Source organism: Corvus brachyrhynchos, unplaced genomic scaffold (assembly GCF_000691975.1).
Source record: "Corvus brachyrhynchos isolate BGI_N302 unplaced genomic scaffold, ASM69197v1 scaffold126, whole genome shotgun sequence".
In the NCBI taxonomy this organism is placed as follows: Eukaryota; Metazoa; Chordata; class Aves; order Passeriformes; family Corvidae; genus Corvus; species Corvus brachyrhynchos.
The window spans coordinates 7,444,297-7,471,586 of NW_008239283.1; the positions used below are offsets into that span (position 1 = coordinate 7,444,297).

At 39.5% G+C, this 27,290-nt stretch overlaps 1 protein-coding gene and 1 long non-coding RNA gene across 14 annotated transcripts in view; one reads left to right on the plus strand and one right to left on the minus strand.

The window, feature by feature from the left end:
- KALRN (kalirin, RhoGEF kinase) overlaps positions 1-27,290 on the minus strand; it is a 330,226-nt gene that overhangs the window by 237,867 nt on the left and 65,069 nt on the right. For all 13 annotated transcript variants that reach the window (XM_017740170.1, XM_017740164.1, XM_017740169.1 and 10 more), the window contains exons 6-8: positions 21,362-21,553; positions 14,694-14,825; positions 10,033-10,263 (exon numbers count right to left, since the gene is read on the minus strand). In XM_017740170.1, coding sequence (XP_017595659.1) covers positions 10,033-10,263; positions 14,694-14,825; positions 21,362-21,553 — 555 coding nt within the window. The remainder of the gene's footprint in view (positions 1-10,032; positions 10,264-14,693; positions 14,826-21,361; positions 21,554-27,290) is intronic.
- LOC108448147 lies at positions 25-8,076 on the plus strand. Its single transcript, XR_001863928.1, has 3 exons — positions 25-284; positions 542-633; positions 6,497-8,076. It is a non-coding gene; the product is annotated as an uncharacterized LOC108448147 (long non-coding RNA).

Consider the following 27,290-nt stretch of genomic DNA (forward strand, 5'->3'; position numbering starts at 1 on the left):
AAGTTGCTGTGGTGTGTGAGAAGGTTTACCTGTAGCACACAGACCCCTGCTGAGCTGGGCACTCCCTATGCCAGACAAGCAGGGCTGAAACAAAAAGGCTGGAATGTTTACATCCTTGTGTAATCTACTGCTGATTCTTCCACATGCCACAGCAGAGGAGGATCCTTTTCTGAGAGCTTCAAAGGGTGAAAGGCTAGTGACCTTACAGATGCACCAAAGGAGGCCATGGATAATGAGGAGCTGTTTGTAAATGGATAGTGAGCCCAGACTCCCATGGCAGACAGGTAATGCAAAAATAGACTAGAATATATGGGCAAGCAGGATCAGACTTACGAAAACCTTTTTCAGCAAAGAATAACTTTGACCTGTTCAGGGAAAAGAGGAGACACTTAAATGATTCCAGGAGTGAGAGTCATGGGCAGAATGAAGGGCAGAAGTGGATGGGGACTTTCCCTATGAGCACCTTTTTAAAGAACGGATCAATTTTCCCCAAACTTAAATTGTATGTGAAAAACTGCTTTCTTTCTTGTTTTTCTTCTAGCTTCATGGCTCCAGGGCTACAGCATCCCCTCATCCTGAACTTCCTTCTCTTGTTGTTTCCTAAAACCTTGTGGACTTTGAAAGCCTGAGGAGGTAAGCAAGCAGAAACCATATCCAAAATATATTTTGCTTGTTTAAAGTTACTTTTTGTTGGAGGGACAGGGAAAATAATAATACAAAAAAAGTTTCATTTTGTGGTTTCCCTCCCCCACAACTTTTCCTCCTTGTTTGGGAAGGGAACCATCTGAAGGTCAGAATGTTTTATATGTTGCTGAAGCCAAAAATAAAAGTAATTTTCTCCATCCCTCAACACACGTTCCATCTAAAAAAATCCAAAAGGCAGGAAAAAAAATAAGTCAAGAACTTTCAAAACAAAGGGAGTGGAAAGGTGAAAGACCAATGGATAGACCTGAAATGTGTTTGGTTTGCATGTTTTCACATTTGAAAGACATTTTGTTAAAAGGGAACCATAGCGTAACATAAAAGAAGTTTATAGCTGTAACAGTATACAGGAGTTGGAGCCAAGCAGCTCTGTCTAAATGTGCCTGAAGGGTTACCCCAGCCTAGGCAATAGCTTCCAGAACTATGATCCAGGTTACAACTTTTAAAACAAGCAAAAAGCTTTGTGTAAGTCTTCCCTGTGAGGAATATGAAACAAAAGAAGTTGCCTAAAAGTCTCCTGTGAGCTAAAACTCTGCTTTTAGTCCAGAATAGTGCACAACCTCTCTTCCAAGGACAGAAATACCAGAACTCTTCAGTCTAGTTGGTTTGCTAAGACAGCTACCAGAACCAGGCACAGCCCACAGGAGATGCTAACAGAGCAAGGAGCTGCTGCAGAGCACAGCCAGGGAAAGTAGTTTGTGGCATGGAGCAAGGCAGAGCTGCTAGGATGAGCGAGAACTAATGGGAATGACCAGCATGGAGAGGAGCAGCAAGGAGAGACAGGTCATGGTGCCAGATCAGCTCAGCCTAAGTTGGCTCTTGCTACCCAGCAAGACATCATAATCTCAAACCATGAGTGTAATTCATTACAGAGGGGGAAAGTAACCAGCTGGCTGAGCATCTGCTCAGTGGAGGAAAACACAGGAAAGTGTTATAGTTATACATTAGGAACTTAGCTTTCATTATGCTCTTTGTTGTCTGGCAAGGTTTTTTCTCACATCAATGAAAATACCTTTTGTTGGCCATCAGTCAAAAGCAATATGAAAGAGGATTGATCACTCTGAGTGACAGGCAGGACCATGAAAAAAGCTGGGAGGCCATATGAGGAGATAATTGAAAGGAAAGATCAAGGGAAACAAAAGGAGTAGAAAAGAATGACTATTTTGGACTCCTAAAACAGTGCCTAAAATAGCATATTTATTTCTTAGCATAACATACCTTTATTTAATTTTTAGATAGTCCCAATAAATCCTGTAAGATCTTTCCAAAAGGGGTAAAATTGGAGTAGTAATGACTTCGATGGTTTAGAGCAGGGATTTGTGACTCAGACATCCTGACATGAAAAGTTCTAGTCATGAAGCTTTCAGTGACCTTTGGCAGGTTGCTCAACATCAACCTTTTAGAAAACCCATAATCCTGAAATGAAGGAAACCTTAATAAGCAAGAAGCACTACTGTTATTGTTACTTCTTAAAGTTACAGGGGAGAAAGTTTTCTGGCATTCCAGTCTACATCTACTCAAAGACCTTATTTTTCTCCATGTCCTTGTGACCATTACTCATTCTAGCCATTGCTTTCACAAAATATACATATAGCTGGAGAAAACTATTTTATTTCTTTTTCCTCACCACTGCAACCCTTCTATTTTTGTAGGGCTAATCAGTAACAGACAAGCCTAATTCTCTTTCCTCTTTTGCCATGACACTAAGAGCCAACAATGCCTTTCAGAAACAATAAACTACACACGATATTTTCACAAATGTTGACATGCCAACAATCCTGGGACAGAAATAGACAATGAGGACATGATACATAATGACTACAAATTCTGTTCAAGTGTAACAGCAAATTTTAGCAGTTTGCCTAGGACTGACTTCTCCGCAGATTGCTGCAAAGCAAATCTGGGATCAGGAAGACACTGAATGCCCAGCAGAATGGCCCCACACAGGATTTGGGTTCTTGCATCCTAATACATCTCACTCAGCATTAGGTAGTGCAGTGAAGGTCTTGTCTGAAGAGCCTACATTATCATTATTTCCCTGACAGTCTGCAGTAAGAGAGGGAAGGATCCAGGGTACAATTAGAGTCATTTTCAGGAGATGCCAGTGTCTCTCCACTGCCTGTAAAAGGAGACTCTGCATTAGGCTCCTGACTTGGATGATTCAGTTGTGCTTCTAAAGACAGGCAGGATAAATACAGACCATGGATCATTACATCTGCCTACAGAGAAGGAACTGCGTCTTTATATCGCCTTCTCCATTTCTCCATACCATGAGTTGTTTCCTCCTCATCCACTAAAAGAGAGATCCAAATCCTCAATGAGTCAGTATAATTTCAGAGGGTTTCCACAAGAGCTCCTTAGCCTAAGAACCCAAACATTTGCCATTCAAAAAGTAGCAAAAAAGACCAACTGAAAGGACTAGGTCTTGAAGGACAGACAGTGCTCTAAACAAGAAAAACACTTTCTGACAGACAAAGGAATTTTTTTTTTTAAGTTCCTCTTCTCACTTTGGTAGATTCAGAGATCAAGCTGGCTGGTTCAGATTTCTTCAGATCTTATCTCCCAAGACAGCTGTGAAACTCATCAAAGTGTTCTCGAACTGCTCATACATCAGTGCTAAGTAAACTTCAGTTGGTAACTGAATCTGGCCCCTGCAGTTTGATATCCCTTGCTCTGTGTATAAATTAAAAAGTGATCATTATTATTTTTTCATCAGCGACTCCTTAAAAGCATAAAGAACAATTGTCTGCTTATCTTAATAACTATGTAAAGGAAGAATGAGACAAAGGTTGTTTCCAGATAATTTCAAGTTATACTTTAAATCAAATTATGAAGAGGATAGTGTGTTGTTAATCAGCAACCTCTAAGGGATTTCCAGAATAAATATCTTTAAATGAAAATTTAAACCTATAGTTCTTTATGAAGAATTTTGGCACAAAAATAATACAAGAAAATACAAGCCTAAATTTAAGAGCATTGTCAGAAAGTTAGAACAGAGTTCCCTTTCTCTTATGTGAGTTTGAAGTATGTAAATCAATTTACTTTTTAGGCTGGTAGCCTGAGACATCTGAGGTGTTCTTATACCATACAGTGATCAGTGGTTTCAGGGTGCAAATGTGACTGCCTGGACAGAAACACAGAGCCTGCCTCTGTACCAGCCACTGTTTGAACGTGCCCAGATATCAAGCACATCACTGAGGAAGCTCTGCTGTGGCCCCTCAAAGGGAGGATTTCCAAGACAGAGTTATTGGTAAAGAGGAAAAATGCACATTACTTCTTTCAGTTGTGTTCTTTTTCCAAGAACCCTGTCCTGTTTGCATTGGACAACCCTGAGCACACTGTCTATAAATGCTCCATGTCTTTGCAAGCTAAAGGAACTAGAGAAACATCCCTATGAAAGCACCAGAAACTGAAGAAATATGTGGGCAATATTCTCCTTCCTAGTGTGGCTCCTTGTGTGGCAAATCCAACACAATCTGGTTGAGGAGTAATTCTATCAGAATTGTCCGCTGAGATATTCATAATAGATAATAAACAGGGACACTGTGGCCTCACCAGCTGCTGGGGGGCAGGGTTAGTGAGAACAAAGGTATTTATCTCTTAATCACAGATAAAAGGCTGTTTTCTCTCCTGTTTAATCCCATTGAGAGAAGGTTGCCAAGAAGTTTTACCAGTATTGATTTGTTTTCATTATTTTGGGGGGCAATACAACCATGATTAGGACCTCTACTCAGTATCGCTTACAGCTGGTAATGTCACACACACCTTCTGAGCTCAGAGGAAGTACAGCAGTAATACTTTGAATATGTAAACATGTAAGTGACAAACATTAGGTGCATCTCATGACTTCATCAATTTACCAAAGGAGTTGTAAAAATTCTCTAGGATGCTTTGAATTGTAATGTTTTAATTAGTGATTGACAGTGGGAGCTATTTGCAGGCTAAAAATGTTCAGATGGCACACAGAGCATGTGATGTATTCTTGCAGGGTGCTGCAGCTGAAGTCATCTGTTAGTAAATACAATCTTGACTTACTTAAAATGTTCTTTTTTTTTTCCTTAGCAATTGTTTACGAATAAATCTCTTGTTTTACAAAACCCAGCAAAGGTATTATTGTAAACAAAGCATAAAAGGAGATATATAGTCTCATTTCTTCTGTCTCTGAAACAAACTATGACAAGTTGGAAAACAACAGAATGTTGGAGAACTCTTCACTGCCTTGAAGGGATCAAAACAACTGAGTGTACACATGCAAATGGGGGAGTAATCTACAGACCTAATCCTCTAAAATCTTGTGTGAGAGTTAAATGAAACATAAACTGCCTTAAATATCCAAGCATTCTTCTGCAAATGGACTACATAGATCACATGTATCACATGAAGTGTTCAGCATTCTCAGATAGTGTATGGAGACAGACAGATGTTGGCAGGACATTTTTCCATACAAATGATGTCAGGATCATGTCCTGATCTGTTTTCTCTGCCAGTAAAAGCCAGACACATTACAAGTTAAAGTGCTTGGTTATGAAGAGAGACAGCCTTTCCTCTTCAATACTCTGCAGTCTCCCACAACAATGGCAGCTGGTAAATGTAATGATATCAGAATGGCCACATGGCCTTTTTATCCATCACCAGAGGCAGATAACCACGTAAGGAAACCAAAACTATGTCCCTTAATGTATCTGGGCATGAAGCCAACAGAAGGCAAATCCCCAATTTAGAGAAATCAGATGAACCTGACACTAGTCTAGCTTGACCTTCTCAATAACCAAGAGGATTTGAGACATCACTGCAGCTGGAAAGGCAACAGTTCCAGCTTTCTAAGCACTGCCTACCCTCTGCCAGTAAATGTTTGTTAGTGTCATCTTGCTGTTGACCACTGCTCTTCATCTGCAATGATGGGCCTGCTCCATTTTGCCACACAGAGCCACCACATCTAACTCAACACTTTGCTCATAGCCAAGAAACCACCAGCACACACAGTACCTCTACACCCACCCATTTTTCAGGTCTTCATTTATAGGCAGACATCCCAACCAAAGTGAAGCAAGAAGAAAGTAGCACCAGCAGTGACCGTCAGAGTATCCCGTGAGTCTGTGGAGAAACAGGCTGCCTGTGCCAGGCTAAGTGTTGGCATGTAGGTATGGACATGATGGAAAGGCTGAGAATGAGAAGCAATGAAGCCTGCAGAATGAGAGTATCAGCGTGACTATTCTGACATGAAAGTGTGCTAAAGTACCAAGCTCAAGGCTTGCCCAGACCATTTCGGTAATGCTTCTAATGGGTCTCCATTCTCCTTCTCCTTCAGCAGGTGTGCTTCACTTGAATGAGTTTATAGAAAAGAGAATTCAGGTGAAATGCTTGCCCATATGAAACAAAAGGGATGGGGGAGGCAGTGGGGTGAAGACCAGCCTTATAAACTTAGTTCAGATATTTCTAAGGCTGTTTGGTAACATCTCATGCTACAAACCTTTTGCTACCCTTGCTGTTTCATGGTGCTGCTGTTCACGAGGCAAAGGGAACATGTTAGAGTGGAGAGATGTACGCAGAGGCTGGCAGGATAAATCAGAACCTAACAGTGCAAATCAGTGGAAACGTGAGAAAACATGAGAACAGTTTCAAATCTCAACAGAAAGGGAAATGGTGTTAATTTGATGCTAAATAGTCGGCAGAAGGGGAAAACTCAGAGCAGAGGGAGGCAAAAGGGAAAAGGTATTAGAAATGGGCCAATGCATCTGCAGCAACTACAAAATAACAGCATGAAAGTCAAAGGGATTTTTCTTCTCTCTTGCAGGACAGAATCTCAGCACCTCCTCCCACAGCTGTGTTCTAAGAGGATCAAACAGCACAGTTCTTCTCCATCTGAAACCAGAGAACTCCTAAAAAACAACTGAAGCAATGAAGTATTTTACACACTCAGCAACCCAACATTTTTTATAATGATCCTAAATACTTTTGGTGTTAAAAGAGTTTCTTGTCAGTTCCTGCCTGTGTTGAACCTCATGGCAGCTCACAAATTTTCTTAACTGTTGTTGCTTTTGTGTGAATGATGCTCTATTTCCTGTGAAGGCTGCAAATGCAGTTTCACACCATTTATTTTCTTTCCTTCTTCAAAACACTATATATTCATAACTCAGCATCCTCAGCACACCATTATTTACCTTGGTTCACATGTGCAAATGGATGTAATTGTATTAATACATAGATGTAGTAGCAAATAGTCTTGTAAAACGTCTGATGGTGTGAGGTAGTGATTATTTCTAATGATATTTTATAACATAACATTTCTTACATTAATATTGTAACTTGGCAATCCACAGTGTTTACACTGGTTTTTTATACAGCACAATGTGTATTTCAGTTAGGCTGTGACTGTAGGGATTTTGTGCAGTTCAAAATGAAGCTCAGCTAGAATCAGAAGTATTTCCTTGATAGTGTGAAACTCGCTGAGAACATAGCCCTGACGTGCCATTAGTACATACAGCAGATAGTCTTGCCTTGCAAACGGTGCAGATGACTAGAAATTATATGAATGAGCCCTGTTGAACACAGCTTAACCCTCAAACCCAGTCCAAATGGCACACACTTGGCCTACACAAAGCCTTAATCCAGCTAGTCAGTTTTGCAAGACCCCTCTGTGCACAGTTGATATTCCATGCCAAAATACTCTATCCCTCTGGCAAGAAAAACCAGAGTAGTTAGATAAGGATTTACTGATCTCTTGGGTCCATCTTCTTGGAGATATCTTTACCAAAATCTATTAATGCTGTTATTAGCAGACTGAGAGGATGCAAAATAATCTTGGAGTCTGTATTAAGAACATACAACACAACAAAACCTGTTCCTATTAACATCCACGTGTAAGACAAGATTGATGCAGAACAGGTGACGTGACAAGACAGGTATGGATGAACAAGTGAAGGAGTGCAAGCTCTGCCACAGAGATCGTCTTTCACCAGAACTTTTACTGCACTGGACAACAGCTGGAGAGGGTGAGCCACAGGACATTCTGACAGGGAAAACTGCACCTGTGAGAAACTGTTTAATTCTGAGCTGTGTGAAAGGAGTGTCTTCCTTAGAGAAACTACGCTGTATCGTTACGTGCTTGGAAGACAGAAGTCTAATAAACTCAGGGCTCTCTTGTCAGGATTTGCTCTCCCACATCTTTTCATTTTAGACTTGAATTAGGGGGAACTCAGTTGGAGGTTATTTAATTTTGACAAGGCAAGAAATTATTGTAGATAAATGTTGCTTTTGATCAGTGACAATATACAGGTAGACAGCGTCATCTGCCAACTGATGGGCATTTAACAAAATAAGCATAATAGGAATTGCATGACAGATATACAGGAGGTGATTAGTTTCAAAAAAAAGCCCCCAACACCATACGTAGATATCTTCCTCCTCCTCATGGAATCTGCAATTCATATTTCTGTTTAGCTGATAATTTCATTTATGAGTTACAAAGCATTTATCTTGAATGGTACAGATGTTTAGTGAACAGAATGATTCATCTCTTCCTCTCTACTTTCTAAGTAGCACAAAGACATGCCTCCAGTGTGTGCTAGGATGGAAGCATGTCTGCCATTAAGTTGTTGCTTCCCAGATAATAACTACCCATTAAGAGAAAAATTTGGAAAGACTGCTGCCAACAGAACTCACGCAGAGTAATGCTCTCTAAAGTGATTGTGCTCCAGAGACTCTCACTGCCTGTTTCTTTTTCTCTCACCAAAAGCCACAGTACATACAAAGACCTGTTCCTTTTGAAAACTAGTGACACAGCCTCATTGCCTTGCATGCGTAGGAAGTAAAAGTCTGAATGGGTTTCATGAATGAACCTCACAAACACTTCTACTGAATTCAGAAGAAGTGAGAGAGAAAGTTTCAATTTGGAAAGATTGAACAAAAGTGTAAATCACCCTAGGGAATGAAGAATACCTAAGATAGTACAGATTCTTATTGACATTAAATACCACAATTAGAAAAAGTATAAAACCATCAGAATTTAAACCCCTAGATTTTTCAGATTTTAGCCCTAAAACTGTATTAACTTCATATATTTGCTGAAAGTATTCCAATTGAACACCAAATACATGCTCTATTTAATATATAGCTTATGAATTTCATTACCATGCAGTATGTTTGCTGACACATAATGAAAGCAAAGTTGCTTAAATTAAGCATCTGTTACATTCAGTCCCAGTTTTAGTTATATATATGGCATGAATATTTTTATGGTTTTAGAGGAAAACCTGAGTAGGTAGAATTACTGGCAAACTTTTGAAGACTGCCAAAGAAACGGTCACAAATATTTGCAAAGGATATCCACAGCTACAGTTCTGTCTTTGCTGGTGCACTCCAGCTACGGCACTAACAGCACCACATATTTGCATGTTGAATAACAGTTGCCTGTCTCCTGTCCTTGTTGGTTCATGTCTATTTTGCATGTGACAGCTTTGTCACTGCCTCATTTTTCACTTGGAGGAAGGCAATGGCATAAAGAACCCCAGGGACATTAGAATGCTCCATAAACATGATTAGAGCTTTCAGCCTCTTCATTTAAAGCAAGTACCATATTGCTACCAACATCTGCTTTGGGCTGTAATGGGGCCCTTAAACAAACCACACCATCCTGAATGAGCAGAGCCCTGGAACATCTGTTGATTGTGCTTGCATAGTTGTCAGCTACAAACATGGCATCTCATACTTACTGTCACTCACACTGTTGTGATGGTACTCATATGCATTCCTTTGGGAGAGAAAAGTTATCCACCTGGAGCCAAGGATCTCGGAGACGAGCCTGTGCTGTATAAACTGTATTTCTGTGAGGAGGGCTCTGAGCATTGGGGTGTGCACTCACTGGAGCCAGCAAACTCATAGCATGGGTATGTGGACTCCATAAGTGGTGACAGTGCAAAGATCATCTAAACAGCATCACTAAAGTGTCAGTTTATGTTGTTTCCACACAGGAAGGTGAAATACACCACAGTTCAATTGCTTTTTACACTTGAAATTCTTTTTTCTGTTAAACATCACTTTCTCAGGAACAGCAGAGTACCTATAGCTAATTGCTCACTTGTGACAAATTAACCACTGAAAATAGTGTCACATTCTTATGAGGAATGGACTGATCAATATTCAATGGACTGACTGACGATTTCCAACATGAAACCAAGAGATACTGAAAGGTGCATTAGGACTTTAGCAGATTTCTAGCATACATAGAACTGTGTGTGAAATCTTGGTTATGGCACCAGTCTCTGGATGAATCACTAATTTTTATGGCTGCAAATAAAGGGTCATTTTTAATCTCTTCAATAGGGATATTACCTGTTGAACATCCTGCTGGAAAACACAGAGCTGCAGCCTTTGATGTAGCCGGACCTTTCTGTGTTGCCAGATGCTTTCTAGGCGCCGCTGGTGATGCAGGACTTCATGTACCACATCCAACACCTGGTGAACAGCCTTGGAGTAGTTTGCAGTGGCAGTGAGAGATTCAGAATTCCCAGGACTCAAGGGACGCTGTAGGACATCCAGCAAGGCTTTTCCATCCTGGCTCACCTGAATGAAGAAATAGGTCTGCTTTACTGCACTGGTACTTAAATATGCAACAGCTGACAGAGAACATTCTAGCTCATTCTTTTTCTGCTGCGTGTTTTCCTCATTTCAGTCAAAAAGGAAGAAAGAGCTCATAACATCTCTTTTTGACTTGTACTTACACATTCAGCACTTGCCTTTGCTTCTTAGTGGGCCCGCTGTGTCACTCAGCAGGAGCACAGGTACCACCCTGCTGGGGCTGCACACAGAGATCCCAGGGCTATATTCCATTCTGACACTCGGGCACTGAAAACTCCTGACGCACACTGCTTGGTGACAGCTGGCATTTGCAAGAGAGGGCCTATTTTTGTGAGGAGGTGGCATTTTAAGAAAACCACAGATGGCAGAGTCATTCATATTCTGTATAATAAGGGAAAGTCCTTTCTTCATAGGATTACTAAGTATGTCTATACGTTGAGAAGTGTGACATTCCATTCTGTATTTCATTCAGTGGCAGTGAAAAATAAATTAGTATATGACTGATTCTTTTCTTCCTCAGGAACAGCTCAGAGGGACCTGTGGTCTCCATTTTCAATGGACTACAAAGTTTGCTGGTAAATGCAAAGCCCTCTGCACACATGTCACCTTTTTCAAGCACATTAAAAGATATTTGCAGATGCAAAGGCATTTGGGCATTAAAAAAATCAAAATGCCTGCAGAATGCGAGATTTTTTTTTTCTGGAACATTCCTGTACCATTTTCATATTGCAGGGGCAAAATGACAAATGTAACCATAAAAAGCAGATTTCTAGTAAAAAATGTGTGCATGCACTGATTCTCAAAAAAAAAAAAGGCTTTTTGAAATAATTCTTCAGTTCCAGATTATAAAATTAAAATATTTTGTTCAACAGAAATGGTGAATGAGGACACTATTGTAATCCCTCTCTCTTCCCAGCCCACTTTTCTCTTTTCCCTCTGAAACAAACTGCAGTGAAAATGACAAGATTTCCTGAAAAGTGTATTTGTATGCAGTCACAATTACCGATTTTGCCAGAAAATAGGGTAAAGAATGTTTTTCATCCAGTTCAAAATTTGAACATTATCGAAGTTAAAACACATCTCCAGGATTTCCATGTCTCATTTATTCCTGTATTATAAGTTGCATGTTCAAATGTAGCAAATAACCTTTAATGCCCAAACCTGTGTCTTTTGGCAAGCCATGCCACGTTCCAGTCTGTGGTAACACTGTGTACCTGGTGCATTTTCAGAGAAATCAAGATACCTTCTGAGATGCATGCTGGCAAAAATTGGAGTAAAATCTCATCATATTTATGATTATTTGGTGGCCTTAGGCAAGTTCTTGGATATTTTTTAAGTATTCAAGGCAATTTGGAATTAGATGAGGAAATATGTGTAAAGTACATAGGGAGTGGCTTCCCACACTCAATTTCAGTTGCTGCTGAAGATCAGCTGGAATAATTTGCGCATGCCGGAGCCTTCTGGGGTCAGAGAGGGAACAACATATGATATGATGGAGGATTTTAGGAGGAAACACTGAGGCACAGGTGTTACCTTGGCAAGATTATGGAGATGGCATTAGCTGCTAGCCAGGAAGAAGCAGCTTCCAGAGGAAGGAGATAAGGCATACTACATCCTATTTCATCTGTGGGAAGGCAATCAGCAACTACTTAATCACTGGGAACAGGAAACCAAGGCTATGGACACATGCGGGTGCAGCTTATTAGACCAGAAACTCCCTCTTTGCACTGGCGAAATTCACTGTGTAATTCACTATGTATCTGTTACTGGGCTTTGGGCTTTGAGTTGGTCTGAATCAGCCCCTGGGTGGTGTTCCAATGGTTTTAGTGGAGTTCCTCTTGATTTACACTACTAGCAATCGCAGCAGAACTGGGATTAAAAATAAAGGTTCAAAACTTTAGCAGTAAGCGATGTGATTGCACAGAAAATATAACAGACATGTTTTACTCAGGACAACTTTCTTACAACGTTTGTGCTATAATACAGATCTATTAATAGCTACACTTCTGTATTGTCTCTTACTCCTTCCTCTTCTATGGGATGTGGGTTTTTATCTATTGTATGGCAATTTGTTTCTGTTGTCTGTCTAAAAAGCCCCAGAGATGACAAGTTATGATTTTTCCCTAATGGGGATAACCTCCTAGTTATTCCCTGCACAGACAGATAAAACCCCAAATTTGAAGTCCTTGTGTTGTCCTGTTAGTAATCATTAATACAAATCAGAGGCTATTAGAAGTGTTTTTCTGCTCTCCAGTTTACACCCCTGTCCCATCAAACTGGACTAAATAAATGAAAAGGAGCATGGTGACCATCAGGTAACCAGTGGTACTCAGTATTCACAAGGATTACATAGATATTCCATGGTTTTGTATCATCTGCAGCTCTGAAATTCTTCAGCTTAAAGAGTCTGTTTTCCAAAATTGTGAATAATATTGTATTCCCAATCAATATCTCAGAAGGTTTGTGCTCTCAGAGTTCCCCAAAGAGCAGATTTCAGAAAGGAACAGCCTCACAAATGGAGAAGCCACCTACTGTGCTCTTTCAGTCGTTTCCATGTTCTCCTTATAACTGCAAAAATAAATCAACAAAACTCTTTTCATGTGAATCTTTTTGAATTTTTCAAGGACTGTGCAAGGAGACAATGAAAACAGCCCAGGTTAGTCACATCGCTTCACTCACATCTTATTTGCAACGTATTTTTAAGTACTGCAAAAGTCTTAAGCTGAATGGACCTGCACAATTCTGGCAATTCTACATACTGTTTCAAAATGTACTTTCTAGTAAAACAGTATAGAGATAATTTAAACATCTGTGTTTCTGAAAAATTATATCCTTCTGAGGAAGCATCAGCAAAAGCATTATGGATGTTAATGGGTACTTTTGGCAATGAGTTTTAAACAAAATTTTCATTTCACAAAAACTAAAATCAAGGCTGACAAATAAAATGCTAGTTTAAAACATTAGTTTTTATTTAATCCAAACTTGACTTAGTTTTTAGAAATATTTTTAAATGAAACCTAAAAACGTAGTTTCACCTGACTAGGCACTTGTATGAAATTCACAGCTGCAACTAGAGGTCAACAGGACTCTTCTGTGTTTGGCACACAAAGTATGAAATTCACAGCTGCAACTAGATAGGTCAACAGGACTCTTCTGTGTTTGGCACACAATGCACTACTCCTGTAAAGCCTGAGGACTGAGTAAGGAAGCACCGTTTGTGATTGCAAGCCAGACTTGTTCCTTCTTATTTGACTAACTCCCAAATTCTTGCAGGTGTTTGGGGGAGAAGAGATTTCTAATACTCCTTACATTCATCATCAGGGTAACTGCACAACTTCACTGTGAATGCATGAGTGCCTACCACCAAGATTAAACAGTAAATCAGCTTCTCTTCTATTTTATACTATAGATTCTTTCAAGGATATGATGACCAGAGCAAGAGATGGGATGAGCATGTAGGAGATACATATAGATAGACAGATACAGATATACGTGTGTGTGTGTAAAATATTGCTCTATTCTGTCCTGAAGTCTTCACTTGGTAATTTACTAAGTATAGCAAACACTACCACAATCCTCCAGTCCAGCTTGGAAAACTCTGCAAGGAGCAAAGTCCCTTCACAGCCAGAGAGACACTCCAGTAGAGCACAGTCCAGGGAAATGTGACATTTTACTTCATGCTCTATAGCCTGAATGGGGAAAAAAGCAAGTAAAGAACTTCATGCGGGGCTTTTTGACAAAATTACAGAGAATTTGTCTCAGGATTCTTGGCATCTTCTTTTAAAGGAAAAAAGCACATACCCTATTTAGGTTGGAGATATTTTACAACAGTATATACAAATACATCTGACATGGTGCTTAGGGACAGGATTTAGTAGTAGATGATAGTTTTAGCTCAGCAGTTGGATTCAGGATTTTAAGGGTCCTTTCCAGCCTAAATGATTCTAGATTCTATCTAAAGCAAGTCTTTTGAGCATTTGCTGCAATCAGGACCTTACATCTCCTTGACTTGTACATTGCAGGAAAAAGCCTTTGGCATCCTTTGAGCCATTAGCACACCTGTGCTAGAGCCAGGACTCATCCACAGAAGGAAAGCACAAGGAGTAAAGGTGCTGGTGGCAAAAAGGGGTTCCCAGTTCAGCAGAAGCAGTGAAATGATTCTTCTTTGGGGTGCCAACACTGGTTCTAGATTTCATTTCTGTATGATTTCAGATTTGTCCTTTGGTTCTTCCCTCACAAGCAAATTGCTGGGAAGTCACATACTACAGCCTGGGGTTAGGTCTGACTCTATCTTTGAAAGAGCTGCAGAAATGGAAAGGAGAACCTAGCTCATTTAGCAAAGCTAAGCTCCTAAATGCAGCCATGTGTCTGTTATCACTCAGCAGGTACTCACATTTTCTCTGGGAAGCACATACCTCTGTGTAGGCCTGTGTGACTTGCTCATACAGGGTCTGGTGATGGTGGATGGCCAGTTCCAGGTCTTGCATTTCTGAGGGGAGGCCTCCATCACTGCACATTTTGCACCAGGCATCCACACCTGAAAGGAACTGAGACAATTCCAGGAACAATGAGCAACAAAACAACCTCTGATCAACACTAAAAAACTTTGTAGAGTGCCACATGTGACTGCAGCAATGACTGAGAAGAACATAGCAGTTATAAAGGAGTCCTTTTGGGCACTTTGAAAAGGCACATTCCTGTCACCTCCTCAGTACTCCAATGACACCTGGATCCAAAGGAATGTTTTCTGTTTCTTCTGGATTAAAAATAAATGCTTATTTAGGCAGGTTCAGCAAACACTCATTCTAAAAGCCTTTGCACACCATCAGGGAGGCTGCAACATGTCTAGAAAAAAACCATCAGTGTGAAGAACAAAAGGGCACAGTGACCAGCTCCAGCTGCCTTTGGCATTGACTCATCTGTCTGTCTTTACTCAGTCATTTACCTGTCCTTAAAACTACTTGCATGAGCAACAGAAAACTCCCATTAAAATCACTGCTGACATTCATTTCAGTGAAAGGCAGGCAGTCTGCATTCAAGGAGCTCCCAACCCAGGTCCAGCTCAGTGGGATTGCTATTAGGATGCCAAGGCTTTAAGCCCATGGGTCACAAGTGCTTCTGGCCCAGGTCAGCACTGATCAGATACCATTACCATCTGATGCCTGCTAAGCAGCCAGCACAAAATGAGCTGCTGGTCTCAGTCCAGTTCCTGGTAGGCAGATGTCCATGAAAAGGGAGAAAAAAAAATGCATTGCCATTGCAATTGATATGGTTTAGCACCTTGGTTGGAAGCCTTAACAGCCAGCCAGAAACTGAACACTTTGGGGAGCAAAGGGGTGGAAAAAAATATTTTTCCACTCTTAAAGGCCTCCAGAGTAATGCTGATGCACTTTGGCAGAACAAACTGAGGAAGCTCTCCTGGGTGCTGCCTGTTCCGTAAAAGAAAATAGGAATTTAGTCTCTTAAGACCCACCCTGTTTTTCTTTTAAGCAGGGCTTAGTTCAATGACACAGCTCACATGTTCATATTTTCTCCATATGAACTGCCTAATGCCACCTCATTACTTCTCATTAATGCTTTCTCTTCCTCCACCTTTCTGTTAAACCAGCCTGCCATACCTTGGGCTATTTATAAAAAAGAACAGCTAATTATATAACAGATGCGGTGCCCTGTAGGACGAATGTATAATGCCACAAAACCACCCCAGGATCACAGCTTTATTGCCTCCTGAAGTGTTCACCTGTGGCTTGTTAGTAAAGCACTCACTCACAGCGTGAAGGGCTGTGAGATTCAAAGCAAAAATTCCAGTCCAACTCTGTCTCTGGCATCAGCATCCTTTTCTATTGGTAGTGTAAAGCTATTCACCATGCTGCTGTGTAATCAACGCTACAAAGTGTGTGCATTGTAAACACTTCAGTGCACAAAGATTTGGTGACAAAGATGAATTCTTAAGCATTCATGTCTACAATGTACAAATCTACCAGTGACAACTGTGCTTTCTAGAAAGCTAGAGGCAAGGATGGCAGGCTCTCCTGCACTGGTTTGACTTATGATCTGTTGAATCTGTTCCGATGAAATCCCCAAACACCCCTGCATAAAGCTGAAGTCATCGTATTTTTTGCCAAAGTAATAGAATTCACATAATTTCCTATGCAGTTTAAGAGCCCAGAGCCAAGATTGATCCCTTTCGGGGCTGTACCATGAACCTCTTGGTCGAAACAGTGAACAAAAGACCTTTACACTTCATAGATGAGTGTTCCTGCAGCTGGAGTCACACTGTTATGGCTCTTATCAAAACTGCTGAATTCTACCAATTTTAGTAAAAGCTCTTATAGTCATGTTACTCATCTATTGTCACATCCCCAGACTGTGATTTGCACAGTAGGTGGGAGAAGTCTCAAGAAGATCCAATGCACAGAACCACGTCCACCTTGCTGTCTTGCATCTATCTTTTGTACATAGACAATGTCACAAATACTTTGTTAATTTTGCTTCTGCCACTAGCAAGAGCAGTTGACATCATATGTTTGAAAAAGTTTTGAGAGATGCAGGCTGTCAGTGTTTGATATTCTGAAACAGTGCAGAGTGGTCTGTGCTGTGTGTGCAGAGTCAGGCAGGAAGAGCAAATAGGGTTTTTTTAAAGATTGTTGCAAAGTGCTAGTTCAGGCCACAGGACTATTGATTTGGATGTTTGAAAAGAGCAGCTTTTTAAAATTTTATTATTTGTCATACACTGTGGCAGACAAAAAAATTATTTAAATGTAGTCCTTCATGCTAGAAGCAAATTCTTATCACAAAATCACCATTTGACTGAGTTGCAAAAACTTGAATTTAAAATTGTAAGTTACTAACTTAGTTTGGAAGAGGAGTCCTTACTGTCTACTAGAACTCAATACCATTTAAATGAAATGCTTAAATTTGTAATTAGCTTATTAACTAGAATATCTCCTATTGGGAACATAAAAACTGCTTAAATATGATTTGAAATGACAGGCTACAATAATTGTCCATGCTTTTCAAGGCTTTGAGAAAGATTAGGAAGAATGTCTCCCAAAAAATAAAGAAGTCCCTACGGTACCTTTGTATCTCTGATTCAATCCAAAAGTAACTTTAAAATGATGACCTACACTTACTCCTAAATCACAACATGAGTTGCAAATTCTGTATGCAGATTCTAACAGGTAATGAAGGATTCTCAGACTTCTTACTAATTTTCCTCAGGGACTGCTCTGCTGTACCACGAGATTGCTCCAAAACACAGCTCAGACATTTTGTACTCTTTATTTCTATGTATTTTTTTGCACACTCCTTGCTTACTGTTGGCCTCTGTGTGGAAGCTGCAGGATAACCAGGGTGGTTCTCCAGGATCCAGAAAATTTAAACCAAAATTCTAGTGTGCTTTCATGTTCCAGCATGGCTGTGGGGAAAGATGAGAAGAAAGCCAAGAAGCAACTTTCTTCAGTGACTCTTAATACCTCTTGCTACCCTGAATTTTTAAATTTTTCGTATGAAGGTACTTGTATATTTCCTGATGCTGTTTCTGGAATTTCCCTATCTATCTTGGTCTTAGCCCTGCATCTTATAGATATTAACTGGCTTTTCCTTTCTTCTCTTCTCTTCTCTTCTCTTCTCTTCTCTTCTCTCTTCGCTTCTCGCTTCTCTCTTCTCTTCGCTTCTCGCTTCTCGCTTCTCTTTTTCATTTCCTTGCCTCCTATAAGGGAGTTGAAGATGTGCTTAGAGAGATCCAGGCAGAGCTGAGAGATGAGAACAGTAATCGTCCTGACTGGGGAGTAAAGTAACATGAAACAAATGGTCAGGGGTCACTTTTCTGAGAATCAGCATAAACGTCTAATGTGTGCACTTAACACCTACTACCTTAAACAGTAATTCTGCTCGCGCACTTCTGAGGGTAGACTGACCCAGAATTAATTGGTTGAGATCTGCTGGCTGATTCAAAACATTAATTTGTTCATTCTGACAGGATCTGTAGAGTGAACATCTTACGAACACTTTTAGCACACCTTCAGAGATTACATCCAAAATGGGGAGGACACCTGGTGTGGGTGCTTCCCCCGTCTGGTGGTTGGTGAGCTGAAATCTCATCTGGAGTAAATCAGCACATTCTCTTGAAATCTCAGTGAGATAAGACATGTTGTCCTACATCCTTCTGACACTTTGAATAGTTTCAGACATACATAGAGAAGCAGATTCTCTTTTGCTCTAGAATATCTCCACATAAGCATGAGAAAGGGAGGGGAAATAAAAAAAAAAGTGGAAAGAAGGAAAAAACTCCAAAGAATCAAGAGATTTGTAGCAGGGGGAATGATAGGAAATTTGGGAAACAACCTCCACTGAATCTGCTGAGGGGTACCTTGACCCGGAAAAAGTGGTTGTTTCGAGTTTAGTCTACTGGCTTTTGATCAAACACCTGTGTTGAAGGGTGCCTAGCTGGAGGCTAAGTAGTTGGCAAGGTTTGTCTTGCTTTCTTTCTTTTCTTCGCTGTTTTCTTGATAATGGTTTAGTATGTGCTAGTTGTGCTTAAAAATTTAAGAAAGACAATTATGTGCACACACACTAAAAAACAGAAAAGGAAAAAAAAGAAATAAAACATCCAAGAATCCGTTCAGCTGAGTCCCGTTCATACATGCCACATGTATCTGCAATAAAAGCCAGGAAAGCATGCTGATTCTGAGGCACATGAAGACAGATGTGAGGTTCAATTCCCAGCAGGGTTGCCTCAGCCTTTCATCCTTCCAAGCCAGAAAAATTGTATTTTATGCAGTTTTCTGTGTGGGGTCTTAAGGAAGAGACCTTGAAAAAACAAGTTTCTTTCTGCTCAGCTTGCATATTATAGATATTTCATAAATCTCTGTCTCCAGCCAACGACTCCTTTGCAGGCTGGGGTGTGCCAGAGGCTGAAAGATTATGGTCCTAGTAGACTGGCTTCATGTTGGCATCACAAAGACCTTCAATCAATAGGAAGGAATGAACAAAGAGACGGTAGCAGCTTATTGCACTGGAGAAGGAATGACAATCTGCACCAGAGATAGGTGTGAGGGAAGCAGGGATACACTGTGGGAGAAATGGCTGCATCTGCAACAAGATTACCCTTATTGAGAGAACAAAGAGAGCGAAAATAGATTCTATCTGCAACAGAGGAAATAGTGGGTTTATCTATATCTTTGCTTCACAATAAAGCCCTATTTCATAGTAAGCCCTATTTATTGTAAAATAATGAAGCCCTGATTTGAGTTAAAAAAAAACCCTGCCTGATGCCAAATAATAAAGAGTCACATTTGGAAGGAATGTCTGATAGACAACAGACCAAATCTCAAACACCTCACTATTTATACTGTAGAGAGCTTAAATGACCAAATTATTAGCTCAAGCCATTGGTTTATCCCACCAGAGTTACTAAGGCAGGAATGAAATTTTAGTCCTGGCTCATGGACACAATGACACCCACATTTCTTTTTTGTAGCTGAGTTCACAGGATTCATATCAGCATTTATCTTCCACTGAATTTTCTCTTACTGCAAGTGAGAAGCAACTGCTGTCACAATTAGTGAATTCTCCTGTCTGTTAGTCATGAGAGATTGGCTTCTGTCAGACAGCACAAACTTCAGTTTGTTGGGAAGAGGTGCAGGTCAATAAAGTTTTCTGGTTTATTGCCTTTCATGCTGCACAATACCTCAGCAGCTCCTCAGAAACAGCAAACAAGACTGACACTTCAGAAAAATAGGGGATAACTCATTTAAAAAAAAAAAGTGATAAAAACTACCCCAAGCCTAAACTAAGCAAACAAGAACTATCTAATTCTTTAATAAATCCTAAACATTTTCATTGTGACTAGAGACTGCATATAAATTCTAGTTTTGATTTTACTTTATGAATATATGATGATTGACCAATTATTAACATGCAGACTACACCTAATCCCTACAGTGTCCATTGTAAGGAGATGAAAGTTCTTGTACTGGGCATCTTAGATTATCAGTCCCATCAAAGGCCCTGAGTGTGCTTACATGAGTAAGTGCCCAGTAGGGTGAGTAATTGCTCTATGCTATTGCCTGTTGTCAATAGGAAACATGGAATAAAGAAAAATCCATTGTAATTCTACAGTAAGAAACAAACAATTAGGAAAATCTTTTTAAGATAACCTTTTTTATACATATATTCTGCCTTAAGAGACACAGTTTCTGGCTTAGCTCTTACAATTTCTTCTTCAGATTCTTCAAGTATGGGTTATTTTATAAACGTCAAGCACACCCACTTAGTAGCTTTGGTATTAACTACTTGGAAAAACAAGCACACAACAACACTGAAGAGAGCCCCAAAGCAGTGTTTGTCACTGGATAATGAATGTAATCAACATATAATCGATGTTGAACCATCATCATTAGGTGGACCTGGTTTAGATGCAAAAAAAAGCACAAGGTTTATTCAGTGACATTTTAAATCTTTTCTAGCTATGAATTACGGAACCATTCTAGTAGTTGTTAAAGGCACAAAATAAAGTTCAGGGATATGGAAAATTTTCTTTGATGTTCACAGCTGTCTCTGAAATCTCTACTTGGTGAGGTCTAACAAAGTCTGGGGCTATGGAGAGCACTGTAAGAGTAAGTGTTGGAATGAATTCTGTAATTTTCATTAACAACAATGTTCTTTGGCTCCTAGAAATTGCCTGCTGTTTTGGGTCTATATCACATGTGTGAACATTCCTGTGCACATAGCACGTACACATTTGAGTGCAGATGCTGTTTTCCTGACCATAATAAACCTGAATTTATCCACAGCACTAATGAAGTATTAGAAATAAAACAGCTTGTTACTGCACTGGTGCACTTCAGTTATGATCAGATTCTTCCTCATTATTAAGGTGAAAACATAATTTCTTACCCATCAGGGGACATGGGCCATTTTTGGGGTGGAAATGTTATTGTTTGTTTTTGAGACACTAAGCCACCAGGAACAAAGCTCTCAGCCTCACTGCACATAAGCCAAAAGCCATGAAGTAAAAATTGCAGTATCATCATTATCGAGGTAGCACTGGACCATTTTGCCTCTCCCAAAAGGAACTCACCTGTTCAGCTTTCTGGTGAAAGACAGCAGACATGGCTAAGATGGTGCTGCGCTCATCCAGAGCTGCAGCAAAACTCTTCCACTCTTGATCCAGCTGGCTGGATATTTGTTTAATCTGCTGGGAAGCATAGTGGCCTGCCTCGGAGAGCCTTGACGCCACAGACATGATTCGATTGATGTTGACATAGGCATTCTGAAAATTAAAAAGCAGACATAAATAAAGAGAAGGAAGAACTGTGACCACCCTCTGCCTTCATTACACATTCCAAACACCATCAGCTGGAGTAAAGCCAAGCAGTTCAGTGAAAGCAATCAAGCACCTGCTTAAATATGCGTGAATAGCAGTCATACTACCTGCCACTCTAAAAACACATCCCTCTGGATTCTTTCTGTACATCTATGCCATTATCTAACACTGTTATCTCCCCCTCTCTCCTTGAATTTATTTATGTAAAACTAATTTGGCATACTTCAGCTATTTACTCACCTGTTAGGGTGTATTCATTGCTTCTACCTTATTCCTGATATTTCTGTTGCATTAATTCATATTTCTGGACACATTGATAAGTAAAAGGTTTGCTTTTGCCCTTTGAGAACTGTCTGATAATCCTTTATAGACGTGTAGTGTCAACAAATGGAAAAGTCTTACAGAATTTAAAAGAGCTTATAAGGATATTCTACAGAAATATAAGTGTTTCCATAGAAATGTCTATTACGTTATAGCCTTCAGTTAAAATGTTATCTTTTCTGCAGGCTATTTTAAGCTGTTCTCCAGCAGAGATATTATTCAACTCCATTCTGCATTTAGAAGGATTCAAAAGCCTCTAAAAGGGTAATATTTTCTTTTCTTTCATAAGAGTTTTCCATTATTGTTTTTATTCAGCCTTGAAGAAGTGGAAGAATAGTTTTTTCTCAAACTGAACTGTGGACAGCAATGTAATTGCATTACAATACCCCCACATTCTGCATAGGAATTTATGCTGAAAATAAATAGCCATCATGACTTACATCTTACAGCGATGCACCATCAAAAGACAAATGACAGCTGTCCTGCAGATTTCTGGAAAGGCATTTGATGTAAGCACTTTTCCTTTCTCTTTCCTCCTCATCAGGGGAAAGGAACATCTCAAAATTTGAGATGTTTTGCTAATGTTGACCTACTGCTGCTTTCTTGTCTCTCAAAACTATTTCCAAAGGGCTTTAAAAATCTCTAAGAGTAGAATCTGCAAGACCTTCACGCACAAGGACAGACACAACCTTGATGATTTTAGCAGCATTACTCATGGGCAAATAATAAATCAGAGATTGAAGTGTTTGTTGGAGCAGGATCTCATCAGAGTGAGTGGGAGCAAAACGTGGAAAGGTATCTGCCAATCCAAACATGAAATGCAACAGAGCACTGCCAAAGTAGGCACAGGTCCAACCTAAGTTGTAAAGCAGGGCAAAGTATGTCTGCAAAGTGTGTGGGATAACTATGAAGTACATTCATCATAAGGGTAGGTGCTAAAGGAAAAAGATTGGGCCCCAGCCCTTTGAGCCACTCAATTCTGCCTGGTAGAACTATGACTGTGACAACTGCCACATAAATAACATAGATCTAAAGCAATACCCAGCCTTCAGTCTTGTTTGTTTTCCCCTTATCACAAAGCCTTTTCTTAAAATTTGTATTTGGCTCAAAATCATTAGATTAATTTTAAAGAAATATTTTTTTTTCAGTACAATTAGAGAAACCAATCAAAATTGTTCTGGAGCTTAAAGTATACTAAAAAAAGACACTATGATTTGAAATCTTGATCACCAGCCACAGTCAAACATTTCCTTGTGTCCCGCTAGGTAAGAAACTGGAAATCAGGCTAAATATTTAAGCCTTTTTCCCAGAAATTCTCCATGAGTAAACCTCAGCCAAGATAATTTTGCAGCATTTCAGGTCAATCCTTTTGGTAGAAAGTAGTGTAGCATCACTACAGCTGCTATAACTTGTTTGAGTTGCACCATGGAACTTTGCTGTGTTTGAAGGAAAGGTTCCAGAAGTTTTGATTTCATGTAGTAAATGGTTGTTTTCATTCTGATTTTATTTATTTGTTTTTCCCCATGCTGAATTATCTCAGCCACTGCAATGCAATGGGCATGGAGGAAACAACTGTGAGTTCTGTGGCTCCCAATGGCTCCAGTGCATAGATGTGTTACCCAGCAGGAGGGCAAGGGTAAGTTTAATTGAACTGCAGCAGATATTCTGAATCTGGTTTTTAAGTCAGAGAGATTTATACATTTTTATGTCTGTTATATTTTTATACAGGGAAGAGGATGAAACTTCTCTTTCCTATAGGAGAATTTTTCATGGAAGGGTACCAAGGAATCACCTGCTCACACCACTGTTCTTTGAGCACCAAGTGGAAAAGGCTCAGAAAACAGAGACTCCTGAGCTTCTCCTGCTTGTTTTTGAGCAACAAATGCACTCAAGGGCAGTATCACCTCTGATGTGCTCTTCTGTAGTGCTGTTGCAGATTGAAGTAAAATGCAGTACAGCTTCAAGGCAATCCATAATTTACTTTCAGGAAAAAAAACCCAACATTAACTGACCACAATTCACAAAATGCAAGACATTTCTTTTCCACCTTGAAGAAGAACAACATTGTAAGACAGTTTTTTTTTTCTTTCATCTTTATCTGCCAATGTGTAATGTTCTGAGTAAAATGGAAAAATCTATGCTGACAAAAATCATCTGTTGACATTTCACAAAGTTAAACCTTCCTTTCCCCCTGGTTTGTTCACTTTTATAAACTGAGTGAATTGAGATTTTTTTTTTCTATGTCACTATTACAGGGATCTTTCAATCTTTATATGAAATAAATTCAATAGAGCAACTAATTTCTGTGACTTTGTTTTACCTTTAAGCTTGGAAAATCCACCATAGCAGGCGCACGGAGAATCTTGCTTTAAATTCAATGTAACCTCACCTTTCTTTCAAAACTGAGAGGGGTCCCCAAAGAGGACTGCAAGGGATCACTAATCTATGGCTATATATAACCAAAATAGGTCAAACAATAAGGAAACAATATATTAATGTCTAGAAGTAAAAGCACTTCAGTTGACATTCCGTAGTCATGACACTAGGGTACACTGAAATTTTGGCTAATATATATCTTTCAGCATTGAAAAAACTTTATTTCACATGTATGTGCAGACTTTTCAAAAGCACTCCTCGTGTTAGAAGTAATTTTTTATTGGCTTTATTTCAGCTTTGAAACTTTAGTCCAAAAAAGGGGATTTTTGCCTTCTAAAAATCACTGGGCTGGCAAACAAAACAAAAATTTCCCACATGTATATCAACATCATGATAGGTAAGAGATTCTTTTACAGTTTAGGAAAGCCTTGAGCAATGCCTTGCAAGTTCACATTCCCCTCTTTATCCACCAAATCTCAGTCCATCTCTGTGGCTAAACCAAGGCGTTGATTCTGGTCCCCAGCGTGTTTAACTCAGCCATTCCCTCCAGCACAGCAAGCACTGCCCAGGTCCCAGCACGTGCTAAGAGCCCTCAGTGTCAACAATAAGCACTGACAGCAGTGGAGTTGCAACTGTGGAATGATCTCCCTCAGGGATATACAGTAATTCATCCCTGATCATCTCGTGGGCATGCTGGGAGACCTCCCCTCCTAATTAAACCCTCCAAGCGTGGCTGGGACAACACTTTCTTATGATACACTTATGAAAAGAGTGCCTGACACTCACAAAAGAAAAATGAGCTGTGGGAAGCATTAAATCTGCAAGGCTGTGTTGATCTCATTCTGAAGAGGACTAGGTGAGATACTGTGATGGCAAGCAGCAAAGGTGGGCTGCAAGAGAAAGGGTCTGCAGATTAATTGAAAATGAAATTTGATTGCTGAAGGGTTTTTCTTTAAAATTAAATAAATAACCAGTTTGCACTGTGTTACTGTGACTTTAGAAACCATATGTGAAATGACCATAACACATAAATCCAAAGGAGAATGTTTCAGTGACAAAAATCCCCTCATGAGATGTCTTTAAGACCTTTAAGTTTCTAGAACAAGACCAATTATTGGTCTGTGTAGTATTGGATGGCATTCTAGCTCAGCCTACATACAGAAAAATACCAATAATTTAAGACAGATGTTGGGAATTTTCAACAGACACTATTAGCCTTTACATGATAATTGTAATCTGTTTGAAATATATTGTGATTCAGGACAACGTGGATCTCTGTGTGGTGTCAGACAGGTAACTCCCTGCCAGCAGGACAGGCAGCAATATCTGCACTGAACAGTCCCATTTTTGTGTGCATGCCTCACAGAAAGCAGGAACTCATAATTTAAGGAAGTTATCTGATCCAGGCATAAGAAAGTCCAGGCAAGGGAAATACAAATAACTTCAGTCAGAACAAATGGCATGTACACCAGGTATCCAAGCCCAGTATGCTTTGTGCCATACTGAAACACTGAGGTTTTGTTTTCTAGTGAATTTTTTAGATTATTGATATTACCTGAAAAAGGCCTGAGTTAAGTATTCATTTTTGTGGAAAGTATTATTGCTTCAGTATAAACATTATACAGCTGCGATAAAGAGTAACATAATTTATTTTGAAACTGAAGTGAAAACAAGCACTGCCTTGAATCACAGAAAAAAATAATCTATGCTCCTTATTTAAAAGAAAAATACCATACTACAGTTTATTACCTCAAATATATGATTTCCCCACATCCCACATTGATCATTTAAAAGGAAGAATTATTATTGTAACAAACAAGAGTACCAAATTGTTTTTCCGAGAAGGAGCTTTGGTCACAGCATGCCTACAGAGATGTACAGGAAGATCATGCAACAAAAGGCATGACCCAATAAACATTAGGAGCATGCATTTTCTAGAGAAACTGAAGATCATATTTTAATTATTATTAGTTATGCCAGGCTTAAGGGACACTAGGCACAGTGTAAAGAAAAAAATCCAAACAACAAACACAATCAAAACCAAACACCTCAGAGATCCAAGATCTGATCAACTTCCACCGAAGTTTATAGGCTTTTTCCCTGCAAAACATACAGCACCTTTAGCTACTTTGTCCTCCTCCAGATCTTCACTCGATACTGATCTTAATGTATTAAAAACACAAAACAAAATCCAGTACCATAAACAAGCCCAAGCCCCACAACCAAAAAAAGTACTTCAAGATTTCATTATTTTATTACTCAGACTTCTGACAGCTGAGCTATTCTCAATCCAATAGTTGCTGATGTACTGCATCTAAAAAGATCCAGCTAAATTATAAATCAAATTTCTAGCAAAATCACAATTAAAAGCAAATTCCCATTTAAAAAAAAAAAGTTTATAGTGTGATCTAGCTCACTCTCAAAGTTCAGAAAAAAAAAATTATATATATAGTATATATATTTAAAAATCCCAACTAACAAACAAAACATTTAAACACCATCTAACTGGGTTTGAAAAGTCATTCTTCTTGAACCAATCTCCATGTCCTGAGCCCGAAGCATGGTAGCTAGATATCTGAGTTTTGTAATTAGTATGAGAGAGCTTGTAGACTCCTCAGATATAAACCTAATACTTGTTTTGTCTTATTAAAGCTCTCCAGAATCGTAAGTTTTCAGACTTGTGTGGGTCACAGTACTCTACCTGGGACAGCAAACAAATGTGACGGTAATAATCTCCCCTTTCTCTGTTAAAGACACTGGAAAGAATTCCTGACATTTTCTTTTTGCAGCCAAGTGTATTACATGAAGAGACTGAGAAATATTGCATTATAAACACTAATGAGTACCTATCTGCAACTACACAACAGTAAATTCACCAGAGCTACAGTTTCTCTAACATGTTCTGCACTACATAACTTAATCCTAATCCTGAACTTCACAAATGTTTATCAGTGGGTAATCTAATGCAAGAATATTTTTGAGGGGC